Here is a 13,899-nt window from a genome sequence, read left to right as displayed (position 1 = left end):
GCGTTCAACAGTCCTGGGGAGAGCCCTGCATGTGTACAGTGTACAATTGCTACTGTCATTTTATGGCAAGTTTTCCTGATGATGTCATCTCTTCCACTCTTCCGGCCAGTTGGGTGACGTGCTACAGGAAGTGAGGGAGGAAGTGCAGCGTGACCATGGCAGGAAGCTGGAGCAGCTGAAAGACGACCACCGGAGAGAACTCAACTCTATCAGAGAGAAACATCTTGACGAGGTCAGACCCTGGTCACAACACGACTACGACTAGTTATACTGGGACTACTGGTCACAACACGACTACGACTAGTTATACTGGTACCACTGGTCACATGACGACTAGTTATACTGGGACTACTGGTCACAAAACGACTACGACTAGTTATACTGGTACCACTGGTCACAACACGACTACGACTAGTTATACTGGTACCACTGGTCACATGACGACTAGTTATACTGGGACTACTGGTCACAACACGACTACGACTAGTTATACTGGTACCACTGGTCACATGACGACTAGTTATACTGGGACTACTGGTCACAACACGACTACGACTAGTTATACTGGTACCACTGGTCACATGACGACTAGTTATACTGGTACCACTGGTCACATGACGACTAGTTATACTGGTACCACTGGTCACATGACGACTACAACAAGTTATACTGGTGCCACTGGTCACATGACGACTAGTTATACTGGTACCACTGGTCATATAACTACTACTAGTAATACTGGTACCACTGGTCATATAACTACTACTAGTAATACTGGTACCACTGGTCATATAACTACTACTAGTTATACTGATACCAGTGTCACATGACTAGTACGACGAGTTATACTGATACCACTGGTCACATGACTACTACTAGTCATACTGGTACCACTGGTCACATGACTACTACTAGTTATACTGGTACCACTGGTCACATGACTACTACTAGTTATACTGGTACCACTGGTCACATGACTACTACTAGTTATACTGGTACCACTGGTCATATAACTACTACTGGTTATACTGGTACCACTGGTCATATAACTACTACTAGTTATACTGGTACCACTGGTCACATGACTACTACTAGTTATACTGGTACCACTGGTCACATGACTACTACTAGTTATACTGGTCCCCTTGTCACATGACTACTACTAGTTATACTGGTACCACTGGTCACATGACTTTTTTGTTTATACATGTACAGTATTTGACTGTCTTTGTTGATTAACCAGATTAGTGGTAAATAAAGATCCAAAAACTCTTTCTCTGTGTGTGTGTGTGTGTGTGTGTGTGTGTCTCTGTGTGTCTGTGTCTGTGTGTCTGTGTGTCTGTGTCTGTGTCTGTGCATGTGTGTGCGTGCGTGTGCGTGTGTCTGTGTCTGTGTCTGTGTCTTCCTGCCCTTTAGGAGAGTGGTCAGCGGGAGCGTATGCTGTGTGCCCTGCAGGAAGAGAGAGAGCGCCTCCTGGCCTGCCACAGCACCCAGCTGGAGAAGCTCCGCACACAGCTCGGCTCCCTGCACCACAAGGCCCGCCAGACACACACACGCAAGGTGAGGAGGGACACACACACACACGCACATACACACACTCACACACATGCACGCACACACACACACACACACACACACACACACGTACGTACGCACGCACATACACGCGCTCACACACATGCACACACACACGTACATAGGCACATACACACACTCACACACATGCGCACACACACGTACATACGCAAATACACGCGCTCACACACATGCACACACACACACGTACATACGCAAATACACGCGCTCACACACATGCACACACACACACGCATGAATGTACGCATATACACACACTCACACACATGCACACACACATGTACGTATGCACATACACGCACGCACGCACACACATGCCCACACACACACACACACGTACGTACGTACGCACATACACGCATGCACACACACATGTGCGTACGCACATACACGGTCTCACACACACACACGTGTATATGCACATACAAATGTAAGTGTCCATACACGTACGTACGCACATACATGCACTCACTCACGCACGCATGCGCACACACACACACACACACACACACACACACACACACACACACACACACACACACACACACACACACACACACTCATACTGTGTTTGTGGATCCCAGGAGGCAGAGCTTCAGGAGCTAGCAGACCAGCTGGAGCTGAGAGCCAGAGAGCTGAAGAGCCAGGAGAAAAAAATTCAGACCCAGGTAATCAATCACTGATGACTCATTATCACAGATACTTTCTTCATTCATTGGTGGATCAGTGATCGGCACTGGCAGAAAACACGATGGCACTCCATTTTCAGTCAATAACCAAGTCTGTATTGTAATGACAGATATCCACAAGGAAGATTGTGTCTGTGTCTGTGTCTGTGTCTGTGTCTGTGTCTGTGTCTGTGTGTGTGTGTGTGTGTGTGTGTGTGTGTGTCTGTGTGTGTGTGTGTGTGTGTGTGCGTGCGTGCGCGTGTGCCTGCATGCCTGCGTGCCTGAGTCCGTTGGATAATGCATGTTAATGAAAGGTCCCAAACTGATAACACTTCACAGGCAGCAGATCTGAAGAAGAAGTGGAAACAGCTCGGGGAGGAGGAGGAGGAGATGGAGAGAGCATCAGAGGTAAGGATTCATCATCATCATTATCTTCATCATCATCACCTTCATCGTCATCATCGTCCACACCATCATCATCATGTCCTCTCTTCCTTCTAGACAACCCTGTTGAAAGGTCCTTGTGTGTGTTTGTGTTTGTGTTTGTGTGTGCGTGTGTGTTTGTGTGTGTGTGTTTGTGTGCATGTGTGTGTGTGTGTGTGTGTGTGTGTGTGTGTGTGTGTGTCTGCGTGTGTGTGTGTGTGTGTGTGTTTGTGTGCATGTGTGTGTTTGTGTGTGTGTGTGTGTGTTTGTGTGCATGTGTGTGTTTGTGTGTGTGTGTGTCTGTGTGTCTGCGTGTGTGTGTGTGTGTGTGTCCAGGCTCTTCCCCACGTCCTGCAGGAGAGAGATGAACTGAAGGAGGCTGTGGAGAGGGTGAAGGGCGAGAGAGACAGAATGAGACAGGAGGCGGAGAGAGCGAGAGAGGAGAGGACCAAAGCCAAAGAGGATATGGAGAGAATGAGGGAGGAGAGAGACAGAGCGAGGGAGGAGAGTCGGAGGGTGAAGGAGGAGAGGGCCCGGCTAGAGAACAAGGTGGAGCTGCTTCAGGAGCGCTGTGACCGTCTGAGCCGCAGGGTCAGGTAGGACACACACAGCCTCACCCGTATCTGTGACAGACACAAAGAACGTTGAAAACCGCCGTTTTCACATAAGTGATGAGTTCTATCATTTACAGTCACATCTTACTGGCCCTAATTAGCATATAATGACAATTTTCGTCAAAAACACTTACATAGTGGGGCGCTTAGTGGCGTAGCACACCTGGTTCGATTCTGACCCTCGACCTGTCTTGCATGTCATCTCTCCTCTCTCTCACCCATCCTGCCTGTCAATCTCTACTGTCTCTATCCCAATAAAGCAGAAATGCCCTAAAAACATATTTTAAAAAAAACAACACTTACATAGGCTGTTTTGGGATTCTGACAGATTTCACTAGAACAACATTTTTTCAATCCATTTCACATTGTTTTAAAAAGCGAAATCATAATGTACAAATGCTTTTCATGCGTGAAATGAGAAGGTGGATAGAGTTTTCAGTTTGAGATGAGTTGCTAGCTCCTCACAACTGCACCAACTGTAAACTCACTGACCAGCTAACTGGTTGTCTTGCATTTCAGTTTAGCTAAAATCAAGCTGACAAACTCATTAGCTGAACTGTGAACACAGCTCAAAACTATAGTACACCTCAGGTTGTGTACATACCTCAAAAATATAGTCTATATATAGTATATAATCTTCCGGGAGTGGATTTCTCCAAATCAGTGTTCAGTCACACTCTGACTGCAACCGGCTCTTTGAGACATGAATTTGGTACGGTTAGAAAGTTAAGATTTTAAGATTCTTTTTCAACAGTCATCAGAACTCAAAATATTGTTTAGGTGCACAAGCGACTGAAAATGATGGAGCAAGTCACATAGATATGGTGATACAACTGGTATGGTTCTGGTGTAGACGGATTCTGGTGGCGCCAGCCTTGATTTAAATGTGTATACCTATTTACAGTTGAATGAGCATGCCTGAAGAAATCGCAGCCTTACCATTTGTCAATTCCTTTGCGATTGTAATGTGTCTCACACCTTGTCCTTTGTTGGGCATGATACTTAAGGAGAGGGACAGCGAGATGTTCTTTGAGTTACTCGGGTTAGGCCCATGGCCACCGGTCTCCCTGGTTGTCCTTGACACACGTCTACGTATGGTTAAAACCTACAGTCATGTTTTGCTTTGAAACTGTTGGCACACAAATTGGTTATTTTGTTGATACTCTGTTCTCATTCTTCCTATGTGCATTAATGTGATGTTGTCCGCTAGATAAAGGTTCTGTTAAGACAGTACGACATAATCGTGACCAGGTTCTCCCATTTAATGTCTAATGTTCACATGCATCGTTAACGACACGTGAGTCAACAGCTTCAGATATTGGCTTGAGCGTAAACTCCTCCCAATCAGATTTATCTTAACTTGAGGGCATGGTAAAATATAATTTTCTGTATTCTTAATGGAATCTAGGATCCGATATGATTGATTGTCTGTCACACAGGGATGAGCAAAGCATTTATTATTAACCATGAAATATATTTTGGAGCCAGACATAACGTAATGTTAACTTGGTCACGTGACCACTAGTGTTGAGTCCGCTTCATCATGTCCATAACCGTTTGAAATTGTAATTGGGAATAAATGTATGTCTTATTCTTAACCCGTCCTCTATTCTTCAGTGTTTAATTTCTATCTCTTCACTGGAGATAATGAATGTGATGTAAACAGCTGGTAAATTCCCTTTAATGCATTAGTTAACATGCATTAATGATTGCTTAATGCATCAACCAAACATTTGTGTAGAGAACACGTAAGGCTGTATCCTGAGTGGAGGCTAGTGGAGGTAGGAATCGGAGGACGGGCACATTGTAATGCTTGGAATGGAATAAGGAATGGTATCAAACACATGAGGCCATCCTCTAATTTCTACCTCCACCAGCCTCCCCTGCTGTACCATCTCAATGATGAATGTGTTCAAATGTGTTGCAGTGATGTGGAGCAGAGTGAGATCAGGAGAACCTCTGCTAGAGCAGGGACTGACCAGAGGCTGGAGGACGAGGAGGAGGAGAAGGAGAAGGAGAAGAAGAAGAGGAGGGAGAGCTGTGAGACAGCAGTGCCCTCTACTGGTGGCCGGGAGAAGTCACTGCATGTAGAAGACCTGGAGGAGCCTCCTCTCTCCCCCACACCCATCTCCAGAGACAGCGAGAGCAGCTTGGAGGAGTAAGTGTGTGCGTGTGTGCGTGTGTGCGTGTGCGTGTGCGTGTGCGTGTGTGTGTGTGTGTGCGTGTGTGTGTGCGTGTGTGCGTGTGTGTGTGCGTGTGTGCGTGTGTGCGTGTGCGTGTGCGTGTGTGTGTGTGTGTGCGTGTGTGTGTGCGTGTGTGTGTGCGTGTGTGTGTGCGTGCGTGTGTGTGTGTGTGTTAGCTTCTTACCCTGACTTTCTTTCCCTCACTTAATACCTCTCTCTCTCTCTCTCTCTCCCCCCCCACTCTCCCCCTCTCTCTCAGCCTACGCCAGTACATCTCCTCAGAGGGTCTGTCCCTTCAGAAGGCCAGGCGTTTCCTGGAGCACGAGAGCGGTCGTCTGGGTGAGAGACAGGCAGCGCTGCAGGCAGCCCAGACCAGCTGCTATCAGGACCCCAACAAGGAAGTAGCAGCCAGCCAGGAGATGTACAGGAACCTGCAGCAGGTACGTGTAAGTGTGACCTCCTCCCTGCTCCTAGTACTCCTACCATCATTACATCTACCTAGTACTCCTACCATCATTACATCTACCTAGTACTCCTACCCTCATCATTACTCTCCATCTACCCTCCAACAAGAAGCAAGTGACAACTTTAATTACCCTGAATCATTACATCTGCTCTCTCTCTCTCTTTCCCTCTCTCTCTCTCTCTCTGTCTGTTTGTCTCTGTCTCTCTCTGTCTTTTTCTGTCTCTATCTCTCCCTCCGTCCCTCTCCCTCTCTCTCTCACCACCAGGAGGCCAGTCATGTGGAACAGGTGAGGGCGACGGTACAGAGAGGGAACATGTTACTACGCAGGAAGGAGGAGAGACTCCACCAGCTAGAGAGTTCTGTAGCAGAAGAGGTGCCTCAATGACGTACACACACACACACACACACACAGACACACACACACACACACACACACACACACAACAATGTGTTTGTTGCAGTGCTGTATCAGTCACTCTATTAGCTTCTATGTGCACTGCACGTATTCCTGTTTAAAACTGGAGTGTGTGTGTGTGTGTGTGCGTGCGTGCGTGCGTCTCTGCGTCTGTGTCTGTGCCTGTGTCTGTGTCTCTGTCTGTGTCTGTGTCTCTGTCTCTGTCTCTGTCTCTGTCTCTGTCTGTGTCTGTGTCTGTGTCTGTGTCTCTGTCTGTGTGTCACCCAGCCACTCTACTATGACCTGGGCAGCATGGCGGCAGACAGGAAAGTGACGTTTGATGTGACTGAGTCAGACATGAGCAGTGTGGATGGCAACGACGGTGCAGGTGAGAGACACTCTGACACACACACCTACACACACTGAGACGTACACGATTTGACATCTATCTCTCCCCCTCTCTCTCTCTATCCCTCATCCCCTCTCTCTCTCCCTCCCTCCCTCGCTCTCTCTCTCCCTTTCTCTGTCTCCCTCCCTCTCTCTCCCTCCCTCTCTCTCCCTCTCTCTCCCTCTCCCTCCCTCCCTCCCTCCCTCCCCCCTATCTCCAGGTGCCCCCCCCACGGTGCCAGCCAAGGTGCAGGAGTTAGCCGAGTCTCTGCAGCACATCTCTGGACAGCTCAACACCGTCCTGGGGGCTCTGGGTTCCCTGACCCACAGGCAGACCCCTTACCAGCCTCTACCTCTGCCCCTGCCCCTCTTCCAGCCCCGTAACCCCACTACCAAGCCCCTGTCCCAGCCTCGTCCCCCTCCCCCCCTGACACTATCAGGGCCTTCCTGGGCCTGGGCCCCCCACACCACCACCGCCCCCACACCCACCCCCCAACCTTGGGGCTCTGAGGACCTGCTAAACAGCCGCTGGGCCAAACTCTTCCCTGGTACGTCCCAACTCAGCTCTCTCTCAACTCTGTGTCACAGTGTTAGCTGTGTCGTGTCTGTGTAGCGGAGGTGGTTTGGGATTACACTCTTGTGATGAGGTTAGCCCTGCCTGAGACATACTAAAAACTCAGACCTTGAGGATGTCCTCTTGGCCTAATGGTATACGCTTATGTCTTCCAAGTGGGAGACCTGGGTTCGAACCCTGCTCGTCACATCAGGTCCAAATACTTCCTCTGTTCGATGTATGTAACTGTCGGTACTGTTGCAAACATACATACATACATTCTGATTCTGGTTCTGATTCTGATTCTGATTCTGGTTCTGATTCTGACATACATACTTAGGGCTCTTCTTTCAGCCGGTGCAAAACAGAGGCATGTCCAAACGCAGGCGTATTGGCAATTTGTGTCGGCTGTAACAGGTGAAAACACCACTGTGCTGTAGTGCTGTCTCACCTGTGCTCAGGTGGGTGGAGCAGCGGTAAATAGAGGCGTGTTCATGACAATAAGCAGGTTAAGTGCCGTCATGTGCGCTGAAAAATCTGGCCTTGACAACAGCACATGTTCAGACGCGCCCCTCGCCAGCACGACTGCTTTTTAAGCCTTTCAAATATAGCCCACAGCTGTGTTGTGTCAGCTAGGACTAGTAGGTTGAAACTGTTTAAATTGACTGCACTTTCCTTTGTCCCTCTCTCACAGGGGTAGTATTGGATCCCATAGCATCCAGTACTTTAAGGACCAACCCAGCTTATTCAGGGTACACTCCTGTAAGGTAACTATGAAAACGTCTCTTTATTACCTCAACTATCACTCATCCCTTTCTTGTTGGAGGATGATGATAACATATGTGTGTGTGTGTGTCTCTGTGTGCGTGTGTGTGCGTGCGTGTGTGTGTGTGTGTATGTATCTGTATCTGTGTGCGTGTGTGTGTGTGTGTGTGTGTGTGTCTGTGTGTGTGTATGTATCTGTGTGTGTGTGTCTCTCTGTGTGTGCATGTGTGCTTCTGTGTGTGTCTGTGTGTGTGTATGTATCTGTATCTGTGTGTCTGTGTGTCTGTGTGTCTGTGTGTCTGTGTCTGTGTCTGTGTCTGTGTCTGTGTCTGTGTGTGTGTGTGTGTGTGTGTGTGTGTGTGTGTGTGTGTGTGTGTGTGTGTGTGTGTGTGTGTATCTGTATCTGTATCTGTGTGTGTGTCTCAGTGAGCAGGCTCGTAGCTTGTCCTCTATGCAGCCAAAGTCAGTGGAGATGGATGGCCAGCGGCTTCAGGGTCTCATCGACGGCAACAAGAGATGGCTGGAGACACGCAGGAAAGACCCCACTGTGTATCCTTCTTACATGCTTACACACACACACACACACACACACACACTTACACACTCACTTACAAACACACACCCACACCCATACCCATACCCACACCCACACCCACACCCACACACCCACACCCACACACACACACACACACACACACACACACACACACACACACAATGGAGCATAGTTATTTGTAAATGCCATTAAAATGCCCTTAACATTCTGTGATCAGACCTCTGTTTCCACGTTATCGGACCCCCCCAACTATGAATGGACTGGTCCAGCTGAGCCTAGATGACAACAACCAGATCAGAGTGTACCATTACTAAGGACTAAACCATCGCAGGGACAGGGAGGGACCAATGATCACAACAAGACATTCAAGGTGCACTGTTACTGAAGAAGGGCTATGGACAACCATGATATGTTAACATCCACCACAATACCGCTGGGATCCATCTTCATCCGCTTCCATTCAGTTTAATTTCATTGTGATGATTAGCTTGTCTGATTAGCTTGTCTGATTAGCTTGTCTGATTAGCTTGTCTGATTAGCTTGTCTGATTAGCTTGTGAGTATAGATAAAGTCCCATTCACAGTCCACAGATAGCCTTTTTAGCCATTTCTACATTATAAAACAACACAAAACCCTATTGGTGGACATCTGTTGTTATCTACTGTACTGTAGGCCGATTCTGGTCTCCCTTTAATAAGTGACAACCGTTTATGAGTTATGGATGAAATGCTGATGATTCATGCTTGTGGTGTGTGAGGAGTTATAGTTATATACCATAATAACCACTACAAGGGGAAGACATTGACATGTGATGTTTCACAGTCTGTATGATATTCAGGTAAGAGAAGACCCTCAGTGTTTCTGTGCAGATTGATATGTGTGGGATTTTTACAGTATTTTTATAAGAAATATTTTTAATAAATGTAAAGTGGTGTATATTCATAATACCTGTGTCAAGCCTCAATGCTTTTTTATGATGTAGCGGTATGGTCTGTCACTTACATATACGCTGTAAGATATCCTGTTTCTTGCTGAAAATAATGGACCAGAGTCAAGTCAGGTTAGAAGCTTTGTTGTTTTAATAGTACACGTCTTCAAGATGTTATAATGACCGTCCTTAGCATTAGTATAACTCACTTGTTGTGCTCAAACAGGGCTATACTTTTACACAGTTCCTGACCAACCTGCCCCTGCTTTCTCTATGCGTCATACCCAATGAGGAGACAACACACTACCTAGCACAAAAGATATCCAGCCAGGTGGTGACCTTATATATATATATGTGTGTGCGTGCGCGTGCGTGCGTGTGCGTGCGTTTCAACTCTACAGGCAGTTTCTTTGGCATAATGTTACTCTGCATTGTGTTTGTTAATACTGTGCACAGTTTCTCACAAACACATTCCTTCAGCACACACACACACACACAGAGAAAGAGATGAATATCACTATGTAGCTAACAAAAACATACTCTTTTCATACTGTAAGTCAAGACAGCTTCTACCAATATACAAGAAAACACTGGTAGAGAATTGTTAGAGAAGAACAACCTTTATTCAGTAACCGTACTTCCTGAAGTCTAATAACAACGCTTTACACAACCTCTCAGGGATTCTACCGTGGCTATCTTGTGTATAATACTGGGAATGAAGATACGGTACGATTTTATTTCTGAAATATAATTTACTGTACATGGATTTACTTTCTTTTATGGATTGTCTGACGTTAGTTGGGGGAATTGGATTATAAAAACAGAACCAAATTGGTTCACCCCTCTTGTTCCCAAACCTAAATCCATAAACTCTGCCTCCCCCTCCCTCCCCTGGCAATCCCTGTCACGGATCCTAAACTCTCGGAGCAGAGCTTTAATTACAAGATGGCTTCACTCTAGTCCCATTGTCTGTCTTGATGTTAATCCCCCGAACACTGTTACCTCCTTCAGTAATCCTAATCTCATTTTCTCTTACTCTCTCCCTGTTAATCCACACTGAACGACACGAGTTAAATGTATACACTCACCGAGCACTTTATTAGGAACACTATACTAATGCTGGATAGAGCCTCATCCCAAACCCCAACCACATCCCAAAGGTGTCCTATTGGATTCAGATCCGGTGACTGGGAAGGCCACTGGAGAACACTGAACTCATTGTCATGTTCATGAAACCAGTTTGAGATTACTTTTGCTTTGTGACATGGTGCATTATCATGCTGGAAGTAGCCATTAGAAGATGGGTAAATTGTGGCCATGAAGCGATGCACATGGTCAGCAACAATACTCAAATAGGCTGTGGCATTCAAGCGATGATTGATTGGTATTAACGGGCCCAAAGTGTGCCAAGAAAACATTTCCCACACCATTACACCACCTCCACCATGAGAAGGTGTACAGGTGTTCCTAATAAAGTGTTCAGTGAGTATAGGTGTACAGTACACTGGTACAGTATACAACAGTCTAGATTGATAGATAGATAGATAGATAGATAGATAATGTAGATAAATAGATACTGTAGACAGATATAGATAGATATATATTGTACAGAGATAGATAGATAGATACATAGATAGATAGATAGATAGATAGATAGATAGATAGATAGGTATATAGATAGATAATGTGTGTGTATAGATAGATAGACAGATAGATAGATAGATAATGTAGACAGATAAATAGATAGATAGATAGATAGATAGATAGATAGATAGATAGATAGGTATATAGATAGATAATGTGTGTGTGTGTGTAGATAGATAGATAGATAGATAGATAGATAGACAGATCGATAGATAAATAATGTAGACAGATAAATAGATAGATACATACTGTAGACAGATATAGATAGATAGATAGATAGATAGATAGGTATATAGATAGATAATGTGTGTGTGTGTGTGTAGATAGATAGATAGATAGATAGATAGACAGATAGACAGACAGATAGATAGATAAATAATGTAGACAGATAAATAGATAGATACATACTGTAGACAGATATAGATAGATAGATAGATAGATAGATAGATAGGTATATAGATAGATAATGTGTGTGTGTGTGTGTAGATAGATAGATAGACAGATAGATAGACAGATAGATAGATAAATAATGTAGACAGATAAATAGATAGATACATACTGTAGACAGATATAGATAGATAGATAGATAGATAGATAGATAGATAGATAGATAGAAAGATAGATACTGTAGTTAGATAGATACTGTCGTTAGATAGATATAGATAGATACTGTCGACAGACAGACAGACAGACAGGTAGGCAGACAGACAGACAGACAGACAGATAGATAGATAGATAGATAGATAGATAGATAGATACTTTATTGATCCCCGAGGGGAAATTAAGGCGTTACAGCAGTTCATATCACAAATAACAACAACAACAAAATAAAGTGACAATAGAATAATATAATAAAATAGACATCTGAAACATTATATACAATAAGAACAGTCCAGTATGATTTAACATCCCCCGGCCTGACACTGATCACCCTGATCAAGCCAGCCGGAGGAGGAGTTGTACAGTCTTATTGCGGGAGGCAGAAAAGATCTCCTAAGAGCTCCTTAGTGCAATGTGGTTGTAGTAGTCTGTTGCTAAAGGAGCTTCTCTGCTCTGCCACATTGAGTTTGGTCCTCATCCTCCTATTGGCCACCTCCTCCACAGAGTCCAGGGTAAGGGCTGTATCATGTTAAATGCACTGGAGAAGTCAAAGAACATGATCTTCACAGTGCTTCCAGCCTTATCTAAATGGGAGTGAGCTCTGTGTAATAAGTAGATGATGGCATCATCCACACCAATGTCTGCCTGGTTGGCAAACTGCAGGGGGTCCAAGGAAGTCTTCACCAGAGGCCTCATGTGTGCTAGCACCAGTCTTTCCATCTTCATGATGTGGGATGTCAAGGCTACTGGTCTATAGTCAAGATTCAAGATTCAAGATTCAAGATGGTTTTATTGTCATATGCACAACAATTACAGAGCAGTCGCTGGCAATGAAATTCTTAAGTCTTGGGCTCCTCCAACAGTGCAATAAGAAGTGTAAATAATAAAAATAAAAAGAAACAACAACAATAACAATAATTACCTAAATACAAAACTAAATAAATGTAAATGTATGTAAAATGTAAAAAGTGAAATGTAAACAGACGTTTTTATCCAGATGTCGACTGGTATAAAGTGGCATTTTATAAAGTGGCATGTTATAAAGTGGCATAGTTAAAAAGTGTCATTGTGGTGAGCTAAGTAGCTCAGGAGTTCAACAGTCTTATTGCCTGTGGGATGAAACTGTCCCTGAGTCTGGTGGTGTGAGACCGGATGCTGCGGTAGCGTCTGCCAGACGGGAGCAGCTGAAACAGTTTGTTGCTGGGGTGATGAGGGTCTTTAATAATCCGGTTAGTCTTCTTCCTGCAGCGCTGAGTGTAGAGGTCCTCCATGGATGGCAGCTCCGTCCTGGTAATGTGCTGGGCAGCTTTCACCACCCTCTGTAATGTCTTACGGTTGAGGGCGGAGCAACTGCCGTACCAGGCGGTGATGCAGCCAGTCAGGATACTCTCTATGGTGCACCTGTAGAAGTTGCAGAGTATCCTGGAGTCCATGTTGAACCTCCGCAGCCTGCGGAGGAAGAAGAGCCGCTGTCTTGCCGTCTTTGTGATGGCGTTGGTGTGGTGAGTCCAGGTCAGGTCCTTGCAGATGTGGACCCCGAGGAACTTGAAGCTGCTGACTCTCTCTACTGCCGTCCCGTTGATGGTGATAGGGGCGTGCCCGGCTCCCTGCCGCTTCCTGTAGTCCACAATCAGCTCCTTAGTTTTGCTGAGGTTGAGCTGTCATTCAGAACACTGGGGTTCCTTTTCTTTGGTACCGATACCAGGCTAGATGTTTTCCACATTATGGTCCTCTGTGGCTCAGTTGGTGTAGCATGGCGCTAACAACGCTTAGGTTGTGGGTTTGATTCCCGCTGGGACCATATATACTGAAATGTATGCACTCACTGCAATGTAAGTCGCTTTGGATAAAAGTGTCAGCTAAATGGCATATCTATATATATAGATGGGACCTTTTCCAGACCGAGGCTCAGGTTAAAGAGGTACTGGAGTACTCCGCACAGACTTTCAGCACCCTCAGGCTCACACTGCAGCCTTCCTGGTGCAGAGTTTCCCCAGCTCTCTCTTCACCTGGGCCGTACTGATAAACACACTGGAGCGGGGGGTTCGTTGGCTGTGGCAGTGGTGTCGGGGGACAGAATGATGGGGGGCGCTGAGTTGTGAAGTGAGGAAATGGTGAGGCT

At 45.7% G+C, this 13,899-nt stretch overlaps 1 protein-coding gene across 1 annotated transcript in view; it reads left to right on the top strand.

Moving 5' to 3' along the window:
• The window catches only part of cep164 (centrosomal protein 164), a 26,017-nt gene extending 16,467 nt beyond the window's left edge, over positions 1-9,550 (top strand). The window contains exons 18-30 of the mRNA XM_083694763.1: positions 110-232; positions 1,417-1,560; positions 2,181-2,264; positions 2,604-2,672; positions 3,024-3,283; positions 5,229-5,459; positions 5,744-5,930; positions 6,216-6,323; positions 6,633-6,732; positions 6,953-7,279; positions 7,979-8,051; positions 8,476-8,598; positions 8,823-9,550. Of these exons, the coding sequence (XP_083550889.1) occupies positions 110-232; positions 1,417-1,560; positions 2,181-2,264; positions 2,604-2,672; positions 3,024-3,283; positions 5,229-5,459; positions 5,744-5,930; positions 6,216-6,323; positions 6,633-6,732; positions 6,953-7,279; positions 7,979-8,051; positions 8,476-8,598; positions 8,823-8,919 (1,926 nt within the window). The 3' untranslated portion in view covers positions 8,920-9,550. The remainder of the gene's footprint in view (positions 1-109; positions 233-1,416; positions 1,561-2,180; positions 2,265-2,603; positions 2,673-3,023; positions 3,284-5,228; positions 5,460-5,743; positions 5,931-6,215; positions 6,324-6,632; positions 6,733-6,952; positions 7,280-7,978; positions 8,052-8,475; positions 8,599-8,822) is intronic.
• The last annotated feature ends 4,349 nt before the right edge of the window (positions 9,551-13,899 follow it).

The sequence above is a fragment of the Argentina silus genome (assembly GCF_951799395.1).
Source record: "Argentina silus genome assembly, chromosome: X".
NCBI lineage: Eukaryota > Metazoa > Chordata > Actinopteri > Argentiniformes > Argentinidae > Argentina > Argentina silus.
Note: the sequence above shows the minus strand (reverse complement) of the source record. Positions and strands in the feature narration are given on the sequence as shown.